At 37.8% G+C, this 21,266-nt stretch overlaps 1 protein-coding gene across 18 annotated transcripts in view; it reads left to right on the top strand.

Annotated features, from left to right (window-relative positions):
• PSPC1 (paraspeckle component 1) overlaps positions 1–21,266 on the top strand; it is a 66,947-nt gene that overhangs the window by 28,804 nt on the left and 16,877 nt on the right. For 9 of the 18 annotated variants that reach the window (XR_011092699.1, XR_011092703.1, XR_011092696.1 and 6 more), the window contains exons 7-8: positions 3,352–3,409; positions 7,440–7,609. The exons of 5 other annotated variants lie outside the window; for them this stretch is intronic. Coding sequence is in view for 2 of the 13 variants with exons in the window: in XM_068670890.1 (XP_068526991.1) it covers positions 3,352–3,409; positions 7,440–7,609 (228 nt within the window). In the remaining 11 variants the exon portion in view is untranslated. Of the gene's footprint in view, positions 1–3,351; positions 3,410–7,439; positions 7,610–10,958; positions 12,647–21,266 lie in introns of those variants that run through there. 4 more of the 18 variants (XR_011092716.1, XR_011092714.1, XM_068670868.1 and 1 more) reach the window with 3 other exon arrangements.

Here is a 21,266-nt window from a genome sequence, read left to right as displayed (position 1 = left end):
AGCCAATTATTCAGATGAATGGGACCCTTTTGAGGTTTGTTTGCATTAGTTGTGTAATATGAGAATCATGCAACAGGCTTGGAAAACTTCGTTTTGAGTTAAAGAAAAGGTAAAAGGGTTTATAAAGGATACTATAAAGAATTGTCATTTGAAAACAGGGTATTACTCATTGTTTTAAAGGCTATTTGTAAAGATTGCTGTACCTCACTACGCATCTGTTGTAGAACTGTCGCCCTCGTAACTGTATGTCACCCATTTTTCTTGTTCTCTTCCAGTTTAAGTTGTTTTCCCAGGTACCTGCTGACTTCAGAGGTTAACTGCTTCCCTATGGATTTCTCTAGTAAAAAAATAACTCTCCTTTCTATTGCTGCTCAATTTTAACTCCCTGTAATGGGTGGTTGGGGGTTGGCTTCAGGGGAGGAGCTGAAACAGGCTGCTACTAAACAAGATGAGTAGTGATGGGGAGGAAAAGAAGCCCTATGAAGAAAATTCTGTTCTAAAACTCTGTTCTCATTGTAACGTTCAACAATATCAGCCAGCAGTGGTTCAGCTACTCTGTCAAAACCACCTGTTGGCATTTCTTTCTCTGGTAGTTTAGGCAAATACCAGAGAGCAGCTGACCAGGCTCACCTGCAGTCCTTCATACTCACATGTTAAAAACCTGTTAGGTCACATTTTGTGTGGGATAGGGCTGTATTTTCTGTTACAGGGATTCCTTCAAATAAAAGCTTTAGTAAATGTAAAAGTACATGTTTTAACAGTTAGTATGTGAGCATTTAATCACATTCTTGATATGTTCTGTCAGTTACTGTATTTTCTCTAACAGGAAACTTATCTTAAATGTGCTAATTCTGTGATAACTACGTAATAACTTCCCCATGCTGAAAACGTACAAAAATGCTGTGATTTGTGAACATAAAAAAACAGAAATAATACTTACTGTAGGCATGTTGATAGGTAGCAGAGACCATAAGACATGTTCATAGAAACATATTTGTCTGTAGTCTACCACTGAAATATTTTTATATGGTAGTAATAAAACACCTAGGTTAAAGCTACAAATGGCAAGTAATAACTTTGTGGGTTTTGTTACAAAGGTCACACAAGAGTAACAACAAAACATGAGTGTCAATTCCACCCTTCTTGCTTTTTTATTTTACTGCTAACTGAAGACCTTCTGAATTTCAAGCTAAGAAAAAAGTGGTTTATTTTGTGGAGGAAGCTTGGTAGTAGAGTTTTCTAGCTCTGTACTTTAAAAAAAAAAAAAAAAATCCTTTAAGTGGTTTTGTACTTGGCCCTGCCTTGTATGGCATCTTTCACTTTAGAGGAAAAAAAAAAAAAGCACACAAACAAACCAAAAACCCCTGAAACTTGTAGTGGAATCAGTCCTGACTTTGCAATGCAAGAATTGGAAGCCCCCCAAAGTACGTTATGTGCAATAATTCAAAATCCAGTGCATTACTCATAGCTAAATAATATTTCTCAGCTTTTTGTGTTTTATCTAAATCTGTTTTCACCCACATTTATGGCCATGCACATGTATATGCACAATCCAGCTGATATAAACCGGTAGCTATGGTGTCTTTCTGCCATGCTGGTTGAGGGATTGACATTAGGGATGAAATCCCACTTTTTCGTTTTGCCTCTTGATGTCAGGGCTGAGGTGTAGTAGCAGACTAATATCAGCATATAGCCCTGTTGATTCTGCAGCTGCCTATGTGACTGATCCTAGTCCAACAGACATTAAGTGAAATCATCTATGTGACTGATCCTATAGGATCAAGTGAAATCAGATGATTTCACTTCATGTCGGTTGACAGTGGAGTGAAGGATCTGACAAAGTCATTGCATATTCTTTTATAAATTAAATCTAACATAGGTTCTAGTGTCAGAAGTCCTGATTAAAGTGTTCAACAACTGCCTTTTGTAGCTGGACCTTGAATTCAACTCATGTCTTTGAGTTACAAGGCCTTACGTTTCTTCATTTTCATCTCCACGTCAAAGTATAATCCTTCCAAAAATCTTCTTAAGTACATTTCCTAGGTTAATACAAGTTCCCAGAGACAAAGTCACTGACCCAAGATCCTTTTGTCATACATCTTATGATAATTTCCTATACCAACATATTTTTGTAAAACTATTGACCCTGTGCTTTCAAATGTTGGATATTGTTGCTTTAGATGTGCAGTTGTAGAGGACCTTCAAGTTTTGACATCCCAAAACACGTTTCAACTAAAACAAGTTTTGTGAAATTGATTTTTTTTAAACAAACAACAATAACAAAAATATGAATGCAGTTTGACATGATTAATATTCAGTGCAAAAATTCAGTTGGGATAATGGAACTGTTTCCAAAATGTGTCTGAACTTGTAAATCGCAAGTGGAAAAATTTTCAGAATCAGGTAAATTTATTTTGTATACGCTTGTTCTTAATGTGTGTATATTCATTTGATGATGGAATATACTTTAACATTCTTACAGAAAATTCATTACAGCCTCTTTTTGGTGCATCATTGTTTTTCACAAGCTGTGAAATTTCTATTTCATCCTTCTGATATAAACAGTAATACCAAACTTCCTTGGAATTATCTGTGCTGGGTGTGCTTTGTTTTCCCTTAAGTGATAACTTTTGCATATTGTTTCACAGCAGGACATGGTTCATGATAGTAATGTCAGAACTTCTTTGCTGTTGGATAATTGAGCAATGATTAAATCTGGATCAATTTCACATGTTAATTGTCTATTTAGTTTAAATGCATGATATGCTGTAAGTTTTTATGCTAGTTTCAAAAACATGGCCAGTGTCTGTACAGAGACAGCAAAAATATACCACAATTGAGTTAAGTCAAAATTTTTTGAACAAAGTTGAATTGGCAGATTGAATTTATATACCGTAACACATCAGAGCTTGGTTTGCAGTCAACACCATCATTTTTGAGTCATAAAGACAGATTTGACTGTATTATTAAACCACAGCCTCTAGGCAACAGTGTAGTAAGATGTCTTTATTTATAATTTAAATATACTGCTGATTATTGAACACTGAGTGAATATGGATTGATTTTCAGTTGGTTACATAACTTTAATGAAACTTTAGATTGTATCTGATAAGTGAAACTTGTGATATTTAACCTTTAGCATTATGCAAAAAAATGTACTGCATTGTAATATTGAACTTCTACATTTGATATTTATGAAAGTAGGGCAGTATATTTAACTTTATTCCTTGCACAGTTTTGTAATTAACGGGAACTTTAGAAACCTGAGATTTTTTATTTTCATGGAATATATGGGAATGTTTTAAGTTCTAAGAATGATAGGTTGATCATGAAAACTATGTTTACTTTCAGAGAGAACAGGAAATGAGAATGGGTGATATGGGTCCTCGTGGAGCAATAAACATGGGAGGTAGGGATCTGAAGGAAAAGGCTTCTGTAATGTAAAATTTGTTTTTCTTTGGGACTGTACATGTTACTCAAGCACTATTCATTGGTGACAACTACTGGTAAAATCAAGTAAATAGTATTAGGAAATAAGAAAAAAATCATACATTTTTCTTCTAAACAGTTGTTTTTCTCTGAAAAGTATGTTTTGAAAATTGATAAGAGAAAGAAAATGATCTTAAAGTTAAGAGAAATCATTAGGCAGGGTAATGCTCTAGAAATTATATGATGCAATACAGTAATGTTCAGTTGCAAAAGTGCTCAGTGTTCTTCTGGAGGGACTACACGATCAGAAAAGTTGGGACTATAAGTGTAAGCAGTGAAATGATTTACACCTTAAAATAGTCAGTTCCTGTTGACGTATTTCACAGAAGTTTAGCAAATAAGGTGGTTGGTGTCCTGTTTGCTTACTGCAAGTCTCTATTTGCAAATATTCTCAGTTCATTTTTGTGGTTTAGAGTACTGTCACTGCTAAAAACTGCTACTGTGAAATCTAAAAAAGTATTTTCTTCATCATCAGTATTTGTTCCGTATCTGCAGACTGAAACAATTTGAAATATTACTTAATCAGAATATCTGCTTTTAAACAAGACTGAAATTAAGAATATTTAAAAAATGAAACTATTAACTATCAATATGTATCTTTAGGAAGCTTCCTGATGTTCATTAAAAAAATAATAAATTAGCATTTTGTGTAATTTAAACTTGAAAGTGTATATAAAGCTCAGTAAATGCTGCAGCATGACTTTGAGTAATGCAAATTTATAGACTAAAGTACTTTTTCAGTCCCCATTTCAAATACGTTATCCACCACTTGCATTCACTGACTGAGAAACATTCATAGCCACAAAATGGGCTGATTCACTTGCAGAAAATGAAGAGGCTAAAATAATTCTAACAGAAATTCTTGTAAAGATCAAATTATCTAGAAATAGTAATCTGAAGCATAAATTGCATTTATTTGATAGCTGCATTTTTACGTATTTTTTTTTACATATTGTTTCAGCGCATTCTACTTGAAAATTTCAATCTATTAGGAGGCTTTGTAATTATTGATATTGTGGAAACTGCTAACACCAGTTTTCCAGATTCTTAGGGTATGCTTTTATTATACAGATTTAAAATATGTATTTATAATAAAATAAGTATTTACAGCAGTCAGTTCCCAGCCCCTTACTTTTCTTGTCAGGTTTTCATAGAATCACGGAAAGGTTTGGGTTGGAAGGGACCTTACAGATCATCTAATTTCATCTCCCCCTGCCATGGGCAGGGACACCTCCCACTAGAAGGAAGTTTTAATGCTTAACTATGATATCCGTCATTGTTTTGGTTTGTAGCTTTCTTGCTATGACTTCAGATTTTAAACTTGTTAGAAATAAATATGTAGGTTCAGAAGGAATTGCCGTAACAACTAGCAGCTATTTTAAAAAGGGAGAAATAACCCGTACTGAATAGGTAAAGTGTATAGTTTTACAGTAGCTGGATTTTAGGTAAACTCTGCATAGAGACTTTTTTTTCCAGACCATTAGCAACCCTGCCACCAAAAAACCCCAACCACCCAAACTTAAAACAAATGAATAATTACAAAGCAAAACAAAGCAACCTTTGAATAATGAATGTTTAATCTCTGATCTTATCTTCCTTCTTCACGTAATATTTCTGTTGGACCTGTAACTTAATTTTTAACTGGTCTTTCCATTTGCCACTTAAACCTTTTCATAATGTGGGACGGTGGCGAACTGGAGTATCTTTAGTAATGGAAAAACCTACATGATAGTGTTATTACAAAGCAAGATACCTCTGAGATGGGTTTAACTAGTGTTGGGTTGATGTGTGCAGGACCACTCAGTTTTACATCATCTGCAGCAAACAAGTTCTGAGAGGCTCCGTAAAGCCACAGCATAGCACTTATCTGGATCTGCAGTGCTGGGTGTAGTTAATAAATCTCTCTCTAACCTGCAAAAAAATGGCTTTTTGGGAACTATTTCTGCATTGCTGAGGGCTATTGACTGTGACTTAATGCCAGCTGTGCCAAACCTTGGCACATCTGAAGATCAAGATGCTGTAACAGCCTCTACTGACCTTGTGCAGGACCCTGCTCTCTCCCTGTATTTACACTCCCAGCCTTCCTTCTGACAGAACTTACAGCTTGAAAATGGCTTAATAGTGCAGTGAGGCTTACTGTTATAACACTATTGTGTACTTGATATCACCCTGGAAGAGGCATGGATATGTTTGTGTGGTACAGAGGGTAAAAACACTGTTGCAGTTGAAGGCTAGTGAACATCACCTACATATGTAGCTGGCTGGCTAAGTTTAATTAACAGGTTGGTAAGCCATAAAAGGTAATTGAGCATTGACTGTCTCTAGTCATTTTTCACTACCAGCACTGAGTACTGCCATCATGACAGTCATATTAGGGCACTTCTAGCCTTTGAATATAGACGTTTCTCCTTATTTTAGCAATTTAGATTCCTTTTCCTTCCATGTGAGGTCCTTGAATGGTCGATGCTGAAAAATAGTTTTATTGGCTATTCAGCTATAATTTTGTCTTGTATTACAGCACAATCTTTTACTTGCTAAATGAACTGTTCACATTTGTAGGTAGTTAACGATCTGGGTTGAATATGCCGGTATTTTGGCTCCATGTTATAGGGAGAGGTCTTGATGTATTTAGGACTAATCTCAGGCAAGTACTGCTTTTTAAAATACTTTTCCATATTGCTTCTAATAAACTTGTGCAGCACTTTCTGATATAAGTGTATGATAGTCTATGATTTTAGCAGCAGTATCTTGTAGTGATCTCAGTGACTGCTGCGATGGGTGCTCAGTGCTGGTAATACAGCTGCAGTTTTGCATAAGTGCAGATAATCATGGTACTGTGTTTGTGCTCAGTGACCAGCTTACAATGGTGGACATGTATATACATTACTGAAGAACTTATGAACAGAGTTGAGAGGCTGATTTTTGAAATAAAATGACAAGTTTTTTTTTAGTCTGGCAAACATGTCTGATTTCTTGATTTTTTTTTTTTGTATGCATTATCATGACTTGAAACACGCTAGATTCCAAAGGCATGGTTTCTTCTGTTATCAAATTTCAGATGCGCACTTCTGGTTGAAGAGTGTGCATAACCATTGTGGGGACAAAAGAGTGCATCACCACCAGTCTTAAAGATTGACATCTCATAGTAGCAGGCATAAATGATTTATATAATCAGACTTTTTCTTACAGCATGAAAAAATGTTTTGAATGCAATTTACTTAAGTGTGTTAGTGGGTGCTGGCAGTGGTGGTTTCTAGCTCAGTGTTGTGGCCAAATGACCTCTCCAGAAGAGCCAAAAAGGTTTTTAAGCTTTTCTACTCCCTCTTCCAGTGAATCAGAATTTTATCTGTAACTTTAAATTCCAACAGAACTTCTTTTATATTTCTGGTGCTTTTACTATAGCATGCATTTAAATGCAAGATTTCTTTATATCATGTTATAAATACTTCATTATAAAGTTGAGTGCCACCATTGGTATCACTTTATATGATATTGCAGTGTATTAGTCTAGCATCAACATGTAACATTAATACTGGTGGAACAGTTCTTGTATATTTACTGTTAAAATCCTGAAAGGGACGAGTTGCCTTACAGCTATTAATTACTGCAAAATCACTTGAGATTTTTTCTAATTTGTGGTGTGTATAGTGCATATATATGTGCTATATGAACAGTTAAATTCCTGCACAGAAACAGTACAGCTATATTTAGCTGCAAAGTTCAGGTTTCTCAACTATAGAAGGCAGATTATGCAATGTGATAACAGGGAGTAATTAATCTGTTTAAAAGCAGATGATTGAGGTAAATGTACAGTCTCAAAGAATATATATATCTTTTATATTTCAAGTATTGGAAGTCTTGTACATTTGGCTTTTTAAATATTGTAAATTGTTTGTTTATTCTTGTAAAATTCAGATAGGACAGCTCTAAGTATAGATTGTTTTGCATAGATGCGTTTAGCCCAGCACCTGCTGGTAACCAAGGCCCTCCTCCAATGATGGGTATGAATATGAACAACAGAGGAACTTTACCTGGCCCTGCAATGGGTCCTGGTCCTTCCATGGGACCAGAAGGAGCTGCAAATATGGGAACACCAATGATGCCAGATAATGGAACAGTGGTAACGTATCACAAATTTAATTCCTTTGAATAGATGTCATGTCTCATGGCACATATTCGTTACCAAAGATATTTTCACACTGAATAAGAGCATGCTAAATGGTTTTGAGTCTGTTAAAAGTAATTGATAAGACTTGTTCATGAACAACACACAGAAAACCATTATTTGGTCTTAGAAGGCCATTATGAAAATCCCACTTCCAGAAGGGTGACTTCTTTGATCCATAACCAGACTTTTAGAGTTAGGGTTAGGTTTTATATTATTTGTGGTAAAACTTTTCATGTGTAACCTCTCTTGAAAAACTTGCTGATAATTTCTCAAAAGTGATTTCTTTTTAAGAGGAAATCACATACAGGAGTAATCTGTAAACTTCAATGTTTGCTTTTTTTTTGTTTTATGAAACTAAATCATATGTAATTGTTTGATTTTTCCATAATCAGATGAAAAGTTAAATGTTGGAAGTTATGCATAGTGTGAAGATATCTTTGTGTAAACTACTTGATTTTTTTTTTAAAGTGACTTCAGTGTTTTTGTACTACTTTTCTAATGGTGTTGAAAAAACAAGATTGACAGTAAACACTTAGAAAATAGGTATGTCAACAGCTGCTAGTCATAACTGTCATGTCAACATGGGAAAATAGTCTTGCCCAGTTGCCAAGGGTACTAGGAACGAATGTAGGGGATACATCTGGAATTTTTTATCAACAGAGGATACGCTATTGGGCTCCAATTAAAGCATTGGCCATTTTTGCTCTGTTCTTACAACCAGTCATTTTTCCTAGCTGCAATGTCTTCTGTAGAGAAACAATTATAGCATTTTAAACCTGAAATTTACATACGTTTAAGTATTCTTTTTTAAGCAGATACTTGAGATGTTCTGGTAGTGGTGTGATGTAAAGGAGTATGAGGTATAAGCAGTGATTCCCTTATAGTTTTATTGGAACACTGAGGCACCTTGTAGCTGTAAATTTTATCTATGCCTTCTCAATAATATCAGTCTCTGTGCTATTCTATAAACAAATTTTGACAAAATCCTTTGTTCCTTAAAGGAAAATAAGATTTTGATTAAGTGCTAAATGCAGAATGAGTCCAGTCTTCACCAGTGCAAGAAGACGACCTTATTTCATGTCATAGTGACCAGCTCATTTTATTGTATAACTTCTCACAAGGATGGGGATGTGTCCGCTCAAAACTGGTGTTACTGACTGGTCACCTCTGGAACATACTTTTGTGATTTTATAGACACTGAAAAGAGGTGTGTGGGGCGTGGGGGGGGGAAGCATGCTGTTTCGATATCATGATATCGATCTCAAATTGTTTTTCTACAAAAAGTCATTCCAGTTATGGAAATGTAGAGAACGGAATCTACTGACACTTCAAAATGTGCTTTTTAAAAACAAAAATTTAACTTGCATTTTCTTCTGCACACCACTAAGGGGATGAATTAATTGCTTCTCTTTTTTTTCATTTTGTAGTTTCAAGGTTTTTAATTTGGGGGCAGGCCCCTAAAGAAAGGCATGCCCTTGTGTTTTTGTTGCTGCTAGAAAGACACTTCAAAGAGTCTGTGAGGGCTGTCTACTGAAACACAGTTAATTTCCATTTCTGTTAAGAGAAATGGAGAATACAACTTACCAGAAAGGTGGTTTTCATCTTTTAAAAATTAAGCGTTTTTATAAACTATATAGGGAAAATTGGAGTAAACTGCTTTTTTTTGTTCTAGTTTTACTGCCATATTTTGAAATATATGTGAACATAATGCTTTAAAAATAGCTTTTTTTTCCTCATAGCTTATTGTAGGTAGTTTACTACAGCAGATTTCTCTTTAACTGAATAGAGGAGTCTTGTTGGAAAGACTTGTTTTTGTCCAAAAGTTAAATGGTAAAATTTAACAGGAGTATGCGATGAGCTATTTTTTTAAGTTCATATCCATCACTAGCAAGCTGTAAGCATTTAAGACACTTAAAAAATACGTATTTCTAACCAGTGCTGCAGATTTTAAGGTTCTTTGAGGGCAGTAGTAGATCTTTATACAGCTGTTGAATAACTGTTTTTCTTATACAATGTGAACTTTTAAATAAGCACATATATATATATATTATATATATATGTATATATATATAATATATATACACACACACACATATATATAAATATATAAGTTCTAAATTCTATAGAACTTCATTTATATAGATATAATACTACTTTTAAATAAAAATATGCATATATAGTTATGAATTAGGTGACTTCTGGAACTCTTGAGCTCTACTACTATTACGGAAGTTAGACTTCTGAAGAACCATCTGATTCAGGCATATAAATAGTGAGACAGTCTTTAATGTGCCTTTTCAACTCTGAATACCTGGGCAGTTATGTAGCGCTCTGCTCAGAAGGAATTTCTACTGAAAGTAACTGTCCTCAACAGCTAAAGGATGAGTTATTTAAAGATCTGCTTGTACCATACATCGATGCTTTTAATGATTTAATTTATGTTGAGGTAATGTTTTAAATTTCATTGTGTAGGGTTCTGTTTTAGACACACAAATGCTGAATTATTAAGTATTCAGATGTATGTTTTCAGTTTTGAGTCTGAATTGTTAATAGTCAAGACCGTTTAAGCACATACACCTTAATGTTGAGTATGGAAATAAGGAACGTGTGCAACATTAACTGGATTTTCATCTTCTGTTGATGCTTCAGGTTAAATTTCACTTTTAAACTAAGCATAGTCCAATAGTCCAACTATGCATTGTATCACTAGTTATACTAGTTTATTTGAATTGGGATTTAAAAGTCTGTTTAAAGATCCCTGAAGTGCCATACAAAAGGCTGACACCAGGTAGTATGGACTGAAATGCATTTAATCTACGCATTTGTGGAAATGTAAGCCTTCAGGTTATTTCACTGTTAAAAGAATAAACCTGCAGTCTCTAGAAATACAAAAGCTCAACTTTTTTTCTAGTTTGACAATATTTCTGTGTCTAACTCCTTTAACAGAGAAGCATTGTAGTTGGTATGTTAGGACTTGGGTATGAAATCACTGTTTGCTCTTCTGTTACATAGAGAATATGTATTGTTTAGATGTGCTTGAAAGGATGAAGTTACATTCAGCACCAGAGTTGGTTTGCATACTTAAATTTCTAATTTTTCATTTACTTTACAAAGTTGGAGGGTAGCATTAGCAGTCTTTAATTTCCAGCTCCTTTTTGATAATAACTAATTAAATTGCTCCTTTCTTCCCCTCTATGTGTGATCCTGATTCTGCTGGACTATCTGCTGACCTTCCTGCCAACATCACTTGTGGGTTTTGTTGTAACTTACATTTGGCACGTTCCAAATGGACTTGTATTAGCATAATGAGAGATTCCCTCAAGGAGGTCCATCACAGATGGGTTCACCTCTGGTTAGTAGAACGGGCTCTGAAACTCCTCAGCCGCCAATGAGTGGTGTAGGTGCCGTGAGTGGTGGACCTGGTGGCTTTGGTAGAGGAAACCCAGGGGGCAACTTTGAAGGACCTAACAAGCGTCGCAGATACTAAAACTTACTTCATTCCTTACTGTTAAGAAATTCCGGTAAAAATATACGGTTATATGCCTTTATAATTTTAGCTGTTATCTGGAAACGGTTTTATTGTTATTGTAGTCTTTAAAACGGTTTCTTTTGTAAAACTTTTTTGTATTCAGTCATAGGCTTTGTAGTATAGAGCAGAAATGATGCAGATCAGTATGTAAGGCAATGTGTTTGTGACTAGCAAAATACAATGTGTGACTATGCTGTAAAACATGCAGTTATCTGATTACAATAAAATATAAAGATCACTTGAAAGGATTTTGGGAATGTTATTACTAATACTGGGTGAGAATAATTTTATGCTTAATTATAAGTGGCATTTTCATTCTTAGTATGTAGCTTCTACTGTGTGTCAAAAATCTATTAATAGTGAACGTATTCAGCTAGAAGTGCATGTTGCAGTACATACTATGAGAACTTACATTGCAACTGCTTACCTTTGCTTCAACTTTTAGAGCATCAAGTTTTATACAAAGTGTTTTCTTAAGGATACTGTGTCCTCTTTTGTTTCAGTCTCCCTCTGCAAACTTAGTCACAGCAGACTTACAGTGTATCTGTCATTCAAATTACTGAAAAAAATAACTTTGGAGGAAAGAAAAACTAAACAAAAAACATAAAACCTCTGGAAAAGGGATCTGTATGTTTACTTTATTCATGATGGTATGAATGAATTTACCTAAACTATAATTGTGCAGAAGAAAAATTGTTGTGACATGAGTGTGTTGTACTGATTGTTAAAGTATCCTGGCATCGAAGGGAGGTAACACTTGTGCAAGCTGGTTTAAAGCCTTCCACTGATGTACGATGCATTATTATATATTTCCCCCACTGGTTGCATTGAAACAAATCTGTTATCATCAATTAAATGTTTAATTCATAGGCAAATAGGGGTTTTCTAGTTAAAATGGTTGTTTGCTTATAGCAGAGGATTCATATGCATTTAGAAGGACTTCACATAAGTATTCTTGAAAAATGTTTTGCAGAATGATAAATTTGGAAAATATCCATTCCCAACACAACACACACTAGTTTTGCAGAATGAGTATTGAGATTGGAACTAATGATAAAGCTGCTAAGAAGCTTCTTATGTTCAGATTTCAGCAGTCATGGAAGATGATGGAAAAGGCCTATTGGTTCTATTCCTGTAATGGCAAGAAAGTAGGGATATGTTTGGTTACTATGGCTTTTTTTTTTTCCTGTGAAAGTGTTTTGTTTTGCATCTGTTCTTATGTTTTCTCAAGTAGAAGTAATTAAAATTTATATGCATGAATAGTGCTACTAAATTGCTTCAGAACTGATTTAAGATAACATTGTGCCCTAATTATATTGGAATGGTATGTATGTAGCTCAAAGCATGGGATGCAAGCAGCAGAGAGCATGTATGTGTTACTTTTTAATATAGCAGTGATGGTCTTGGTGAATTTAACTGTGAGTAAATGAGTAAAATTAAAAAAAAAAAAAACAACAAAACATTGCTAACATTTTGGAAGCATACTGTTTGAGTTGCCAGTATTGTATGGCCAAAGATAATGTGAGATTGTTTTCTTAGAATTCAAGAGTTACCATGTGAATAAGTCCTCACTTGTGACATCTCTAATTACTAAACATTTTCTTCTTGACTATCTTTAATACTGCCTTTTTTTGCTTGGAGATGCATGCCACGTTATGCAATAGCGAGTTAGTTTTAAAGTCTGACATACTGTTCCCTCCTTGATACACGTATCACGTTACAGTACTCATTCTTCCAGAAAAAAACACCTGCAACCGCTTTTCTTGAGCATACTGGTCCTGGAAATTTAACATTTGGGAAAATAGCTGCTTTTTCACTAGGTATAAATTATTATTTAGAGCAATTACTTAAGATTTCTACTTTCATGTTCTGCATTCAGTTGAAAATGCAGTTTACATTAGTGTGTATTAAGGTGTGTAAATACTATTTTGTCCCATCTTTTCAGGCCTTGTTTTGAACATAGCATTTCTATGGGGATTGAGAAAGATAGGTGAGGTTATTAATTCCAAACTGTAAAGCTGTGAGGGGAACATGTTTTAAACAATGTAACCTGAACTAGGTTCAGGAGGCTTGTTCCTTTTTTTTTTTTTTTTTTTTTAAGAGAAGGCTGTGTCACTTGGCCCTTTTGGCCAACTCCCGTGTATTCAGGTAGATAAGGTAGTATCTCTGTAGTATCTAAATGTGTTTCAAAAGTTCATTAAGCATACCTAATCTGCGAAAAGTGCTTCATTCTTCCCCAGCCAGCCTCAGACTGTCTTGAGTGCATATGTTTGCACTGCATTTTTTTTTTTTTTTGGTAACAAACCAAGCTATGTATTTACTTGAAAGTTCCTGTAGACTTTAAGTGTAACACTGGTGATTTTCACTCCATACTTAATAGCCACCATCAATATTAAAACTTTTGGTCATAAATGGCTCTGCTGCATGCTGGAATGCATGTTTATCTGCTGTCCTTACTACAGAAAATCATCTAGTCTTTACATATCCACGTAACAAGCCATTAAGTCTTGAAAGAAATATAGAAATGTTGAATTTGGATGCACTTCAAACATTTTATGAATTCCTTTTGTAGCTAATGACAGGCTGCTAAGTTCTGCTCTGAATTAAATTTTTCTTAGGACTGTCTGGCCATGTTGATTGTATGCAGCTCAATGGTAAAGGCAGTGCTTTTTCATTTTGCCATATGTCGTAGTAACTGGCTATAGCTCTTCAGCAAACAATTTTGTTAAAAAAAGGAATAGTCCTAATTAAATTGTTAAAAATGGTAGGGAGATATGGCCAACCAGTGTTTTTGCTTGAAGATACAGCCCATATGCTGGAAGTGATTTATTTTTCTTGTTCCTCATCAAGCGTAGTAGTAGTTTATCAGCTTTTCTGTGCACACATATACTGAAGTTCTGAACTCTTACCATTTTTGCTGAGGCAGTGCAAATGATCTTGCAAAGGATATGAGATTGTAATGGAATTACTTCTGGTATTTTCTGAGTTTTTAGATTATTCTTGAAATTTTGATATAAATTGCTTAATTTTTTTATGAGATACAACTTCAGTACTGGAATATAGTAAAGCTTAAATATTTGTATTACTATTCCATATAATTAAAAGCAAAGCTGACCTTAAGTTGTTTATTGTCCACGTCTATATTTTATCCAGTTCAATCTAAAGATACACCAGACTGGTGACTCCTATTAGAACAGGGGTTATAACAGATGGCAAAGACACAATATAAACTGAATATTATATGAACTTAATTTTAACCATGCTCAACAGGATTATGTAGTCTGCACTCATTGAGATCCATAGTATATTGTCATAGGTTAAAATTTATACCAAACTCATTGTTCCCTCTTTGGTTTCTTTCCTCAAAGTTTAAAGAAAAATTACATGTTCTTTTAACAAATGATGACACAAAAATGCATCAACCCCGTGAAGCACTGATTGATAAAAAGTTGCAATCTGCCGAGAGATAACTTGGCCCAAAAAATGATGAAGTAATTGATCTAAAAGAACATTCTTAAGTAGAAAATAAAACCACAACAACAGCCTTATGTTTTGATGTGAGATGCTCAGCAAATAAATGGTGTGCTCTGAAGGCATGAAGGTCATTTTACTTAAGCATATTGAGGGAACAAATTTTTTTGGCATACGATTTCCTATCAAGAAAAAATGTATATTAGATAAGTCTTTTCTCCAATTAATATACAGCAATGGAGCTATTAAAATAGTAGGGAAGGCCAGGTGGTGACTAATGGGGTCAATTTCCATTGGGCCATAGGTGTGGATGGACACTCAGTGCCATTCCTAGGTGTGGAGTGGTGCCAATCCATACGTAATCTCACACAGCCTGCATCCAGAGTGTCTCGTTAGCTCATGCTTTGGGCTAGGACTGGGGGACTTGATAGCATATTTTCCAAATGCTCTTTAACTGTTTCCTTAGGTGCCCTGAATTTATTGATTTGGGCACTGTGCTGCCATTAACGTGCAAAATTATCTTGGGATTTGGTGCTTTCCTTGGGGTGTTAGCTTAGCTCTAACATGAGGAAGTATCAGTCCAACCTGCCTCATCCTTCAGTAGTGAGGAGGCAGCGAGTGTGGCCTGGGAAAATACAGGGGTCAGACATTGCTATGTTCAGTTGTTGGTTATTTCTTTCATGCTCTTTTGGAAGCAAACAGAGGACTGCCTCATACCCAAAGTATTTGTTTTCATTAAAATCAATTTGATGAAATGTGAGAATTTAATAACAATAGAATGATTGAGTTGCATTACTTAGTCATGTATAATGTTTTTTTTTTTTTCCCATAGGAAAAAAAGGCAGCTTTTTGCTGCCTTTTGGGATACACCATAAAATATAGTTAGGTGGCCTCTTAGTTTGGCCTTTTGCTGAAGAAATCTGTTGTGTAAATTTGTGTTTTTTCCCCATAGCATGTTTTTAAAATCATAGCTGAAGACATTTTTTTCTAAAAATTTAAGTTGTAGGATAGAGAACTGAATATCCAATTTTCACAAAACAATACTTTCATCTTAAATACATGTGAAACAAGCCTTGTGTGTGTTCATTTTTCATGGGATAGATTTAATAGGTCTTTTCCATCTTGAACTTCCTTAAGCTGTGATTAATTGAAATTTGGAGGTATTCATATTAATTACTTCAGCCTGATGTCTAAAAGTGGCAGGAGGATGACTTTCTTCAGAAAAGCAGTTAACAGCAACCTTTTTTTCCTCATTGAAGGAAAAAAAAATAAAAAAATTGTTTGGAGATTACAAAAAAAAAAAAAACAACAAAAAACCAGCATACATATTGGTAAAATAATTTCAAAAACTGCTATCATATAATGATTTTTACGCCCATATTGCATTAACAGGGAAAAAATAAAGCTTTATAAACCTGAGTAAAAAAAAATCTGAGTAAAATCGTGCTGGTTTGTATGTAGTCCCTTAAATAGGGGACAAAATGCTCGTAATAAGAGGTATGAGATTGAAAAGGAACTTCACTGTGTTACTGCATCCAGGTGTTGATGATTTCTATCACTTTGTGTTGGTAAACGGTTTGTCTAGAGCTTCTATTGTTTGTAGTTCTTCTAGTGTGCTTTTTTATATCTAATTTCTGTAGAGTAAAACATAGTTGTATAATTTGAATTTACATGCTAAATGTATGTGAGACATAAAGTGCTTGACTTAAGAACAGTGAGAATAAAGATGTTGTCCTTGCCATTGATTTCTCAGTAAAAAAAAAAAAGATTGCACACAACCTTGAACAGGAGTAAGTGTGAAGTCTTGTATGTAAGTTGAAAACAGGGAAGGGGGGAATAAAGAAACATAAAAATAGGAGAATTGTGGTTTACTTTTGTATTTTCACTAGATATACAACAGTAACTTGAAATCTCGTTCTCCATGAAAATCACAAGCTCACGTTAATGGAAAACAAAGAAATACCAGTTACACTAGTGTTCTTGATTTTTTTAAACCTTGAGTTTAGCATTTTGCAGACCGCCAAGGAAAATCAGAAGAATTGAAATGAATTAATAAATGGATTTTTTTAAATACTCATGAGTTACAGGGATGGTCATTGCAATTGGCTATGTTCTGTGTTACTCTTGCAAAGTTCTTCTGTAGGACTTGAATTTTGTCTGGTTACAGCAACTGCACACAGTGCACAAGCCTCATGGTTTTGTAAGTATGAAACAGCTGATTTTAGAATGGTTAGCTTCTGGGAATCCAAACTTACACTTAAGTATTACAGCCAGAGAAGCAGCAAACAGAAGGCAGTGTAAGGAGAAAGAATACTGAGTATTTCCTGGTGTTTATGGAATAGAATTAGGGTATTCTCCTCAGTTTCTTTAGCCTTAATTTCACTGTAATAATTTCTGTGAAAGGGAAAGTAGTTTTACTCTTAGTGAACATTTTTGGGAAAAAATGGTTTTCTTTAAATAACCACATACTGTTAAGGTGGAAATAGGAAACATAATCAGTCTCAAAAGATGCAGAAACCACAAGCATTTATTATAATTCCTTTGCAGATGATTGTTCTTCGTGTTTTTGGCATTTTAACGTGCTTCCTTTTTTTTTTTAAGCTCCAGTATGGATACTGCTGTTCCTCCATTATTTGCTGTAAAAGGATTTATTCTGCAGTGCTGTTGCTAAGCTTAAATATTTGATCTAGTGTAAAATATTAGGGGGGGCTGGGACGGTTAGTGGACCGAGCGGGAGTGCAGGTAGTGTTTTCGTCCATCCCTACGGTGACAGGGAGGGGTACGGAGAGGACCAGGAAAGCCCACCTGTTAAACACGTGGCTCCGGGGCTGGTGCCAACGCAGAGATCTTGGGTTTTTCGACCATGGGGCAGTTTATTCAGCACCTGGTCTGATGGCCGTAGACGGGTCCCTATCCTTTAGGGGAAAAAGGATCCTTGGCCAGGAGCTGGCGGGGCTCATTGATAGGGCTTTAAACTAGGTAAGAAGGGGGATGGGGGTGAAGCAAGGATTGTTGGAGCTGTGCCAGGGGGAACAATGGCAAGGCCGGGGAATAAGGTAATGGCCCAGCTGAAGTGCATCTACACCAATGCACGCAGCATGGGTAACAAACAGGAGGAGCTGGAAGCCATCGTGCAGCGGGCAGGCTACGACTTGGTTGCCATCACGGAAACGTGGTGGGACCAGTCTCATGACTGGAGTGCTGCGATGCCTGGCTATAGGCTCTTCAGAAGGGACAGGCAGCACAGAAGGGGTGGCGGTGTGGCTCTCTATATTAGAGAGTCTTTCGATGTTGTAGAACTCGAGGCTAGGAATGACAAGATCGAGTCCCTTTGGGTTAGGATCGGCAGGGACAACAAGGCTAGTGTCCTGGTTGGGGTCTGCTATAGACCGCCGAACCAGGATGAGGAGACGGATGAGGAGTTCTACAGGCAGCTGACAGAAGTTGCGAAATCGTCAGCGCTTGTACTCGTGGGGGACTTCAACTTCCCTGACATATCCTGGAAGCACAACACAGCCCAGAGGAAGCAGTCTAGGAGGTTTCTGGAGAAAGTGGAAGACAGCTTCCTGACACAGCTGATTAGTGAACCTACCAGGGGTGATGCCCCGCTAGACCTTCTCTTCACAAACAGAGAAGGACTGGTGGAGGACGTGATTGTCGGGAGCTGTCTTGGGCAGAGTGACCACGAAATGGTGGAGTTCACTATTCTTGGCGAGGCCAGGAAGGGAACCAGTAAAACCACTGTATTGGACTTTCGGAGGGCTGACTTTGGGCTGCTCAGGACACTAGTTGGTGGAATCCCTTGGGAGGCGGTTCTGAAGGGCAGAGGGGTCCAGGAAGGCTGGGCGCTCTTCAAGAGGCAAATCCTAATGGAGCAGGAGCGGTCTGTTCCCATGTGCCCAAAGATGAGCCAGCGGGGAAGAAGACCAGCCTGGCTGAACAGAGAATTGTGGCTTGAGCTTAGGAGAAAAAAGAGGGTTTATAATCTTTGGAAAATTGGGCAGGCCACTAGGGAGGACTATAAGGATGTAGCGAGGCTGTGCAGGGACAAAATTAGGAAGGCCAAAGCTCATCTGGAGCTCAATCTGGCTACTGCCGTTAAAGATAACAAAAAACGCTTTTACAAATACATCAACACAAAAAGGAGGACAAAGGAGAATCTCCATCCTTTACTGGATGCAGGGGGAAACTTAGTTGCAAGAGATGAGGAAAAGGCGGAGGTGCTCAATGCCTTCTTTGCCACAGTCTTTAGCGGCAATACTGGTTGTTCTCTGGATACCCAGTACCCTGAGCTGGTGGAAGGGGATGGGGAGCAGGATGTGGCCCTCACCATCCACGAAGAATGGAGCAGGTTGGTGACCTGCTACGGCGCTTGGATGTGCACAAGTCGATGGGGCCGGATGGGATCCACCCAAGGGTACTGAGAGAACTGGCAGAGGAGCTGGCCAAACCACTATCCATCATTTATCAGCAGTCCTGGCTATCGGGGGAGGTCCCAGCTGACTGGCGGCTAGCGAATGTGACGCCCATCTACAAGAAGGGCCGGAGGGCAGACCCGGGGAACTACAGGCCGGTCAGTTTGACCTCAGTACCAGGGAACCTCATGGAGCAGATCCTCTTGGGAGTCATCATGCGGCACTTGAAGGGCAAGCAGGCGATCAGGCCCAGTCAGCATGGGTTTATGGAAGGCAGATCCTGCTTGACGAACCTGATCTCCATCTATGACAAAGTGACACGCTGGGTGGACGAGGGAAAGGCTGTGGATGTGGTCTACCTTGACTTCAGCAAGGCTTTTGACACCGTCTCCCACAGCATTCTCCTCAAGAAACTGGCTGCTCTTGGCTTGGACTGGCGCACGCTTCGTTGGGTTAGAAACTGGCTGGATAGCCGGGCCCAAAGAGTTGTGGTAAATGGAGCCAAGTCCAGTTGGAGGCCAGTCACTAGTGGCGTCCCCCAGGGCTCGGTGCTGGGGCCGGTCCTCTTTAACATCTTCATCAATGATCTGGATGACGGCATTGAGTGCACCCTCAGTAAGTTTGCAGATGACACCAAGTTAGGTGCGTGTGTCGATCTGCTCGAGGGTAGGAAGGCTCTGCAGGAGGATCTGGATAGGCTGCACCGATGGGCTGAGGTCAACTGCATGAAGTTTAACAAGGCCAAGTGCCGGGTCCTGCACCTGGGGTGCAATAACCCCAAGCAGAGCTACAGGCTGGGAGATGAGTGGTTGGAGAGCTGCCAGGCAGAGAAGGACCTGGGAGTGATGGTGGACAGTCGGCTGAATATGAGCCAGCAGTGTGCTCAGGTGGCCAAGAAGGCCAACGGCATCCTGGCTTGTATCAGAAACAGCGTGACCAGCAGGGCTAGGGAGGTGATCGTCCCCCTGTACTCGGCTCTGGTGAGGCTGCACCTCGAGTACTGTGTTCAGTTTTGGGCCCCTCGCTACAAGAAGGACATCGAGGTGCTTGAGCGGGTCCAGAGAAGGGCGACGAAGCTGGTGAGAGGGGCCTGGAGAACAAGTCCTACGAGGAGCGGCTGAGGGAGCTGGGCTTGTTCAGCCTGGAGAAGAGAAGTCTCAGGGGCGACCTTATTGCTCTCTACAGATACCTTAAAGGAGGCTGTAGAGAGGTGGGGGTTGGCCTGTTCTCCCACGTGCCTGGTGACAGGATGAGGGGGAACGGGCTAAAGTTGCGCCAGGGGAGTTTTAGGTTAGATGTTAGGAAGAGCTTCTTTACTGAAAGGGTTGTGAGGCATTGGAACAGGCTGCCCAGGGAGGTGGTGGAGTCACCATCCCTGGAAGTCTTCAAAAGACGTTTAGATGTAGAGCTTAGGGATATGGTTTAGTGGGGACTGTTAGTGTTAGGTTAGAGGTTGGACTCGATGATCTTGAGGTCTCTTCCAACCTAGAAATTCTGTGATTCTGTGAAAATTCCAGAAAAACCCTGTGTACGCCAGTTATTGCAGTACTGCAAAGTGCAGTCTTTGAACTACCAGCTGGAAGTGGTCTTTTAAGCTGCTTACAAATGTTTTACATATTTTTATGCTGTTGGGAAATCACCAACAAATCTGAAATCTATGTACATTTTAAAAAAAACAGTAATTCAATACAATTGCTGCAGGTAGGAGTAGCCATTTGCCCTCCTTGCTGCTTGGTCCTGCTGTTTGCCTGCTTTGTGCCATCCTTGCATCTCTGTGCCCATGCTTGGTGCAGTGAGCAGGATAAAGAGAAATCCCAACTATAGGACTGATTCTGCTCATCTCATGTGGGGGGAAAGATCAGCAAGGAGGGGGCAGTAGAACAAGATGCTCCAGAACTGTGGACACAGGTTAGTTTGTGCTGTACCTGCAGAGAATATAGAAAATATAGTTTTATGTATGTCTTCATTAAGTGAGATTGGATACTTTTCCAGTACTTCTAGGAAATATATAGCTTAGAAATAGGTAAGAAATGTATTTAGGTTTTCAGATCTCTTGAGTGGTATCATTCCATTTTACATTCTTAGTGATAGTTGACCTAAGAGGGCTACTATTTGAAATAATGAAGAATCAATTTACCACTAAAATGTTGAGCCAGATGCAGTGAGCTTGGCCTGTCTGTTCACTTCCTGCAGT

The sequence above is a fragment of the Anas acuta genome, chromosome 1, assembly GCF_963932015.1.
Source record: "Anas acuta chromosome 1, bAnaAcu1.1, whole genome shotgun sequence".
Lineage (NCBI taxonomy): Eukaryota > Metazoa > Chordata > Aves > Anseriformes > Anatidae > Anas > Anas acuta.
The sequence above is the reverse complement of the archived record's forward strand: the minus strand, read 5'-3'. Positions and strand labels throughout refer to the sequence as shown.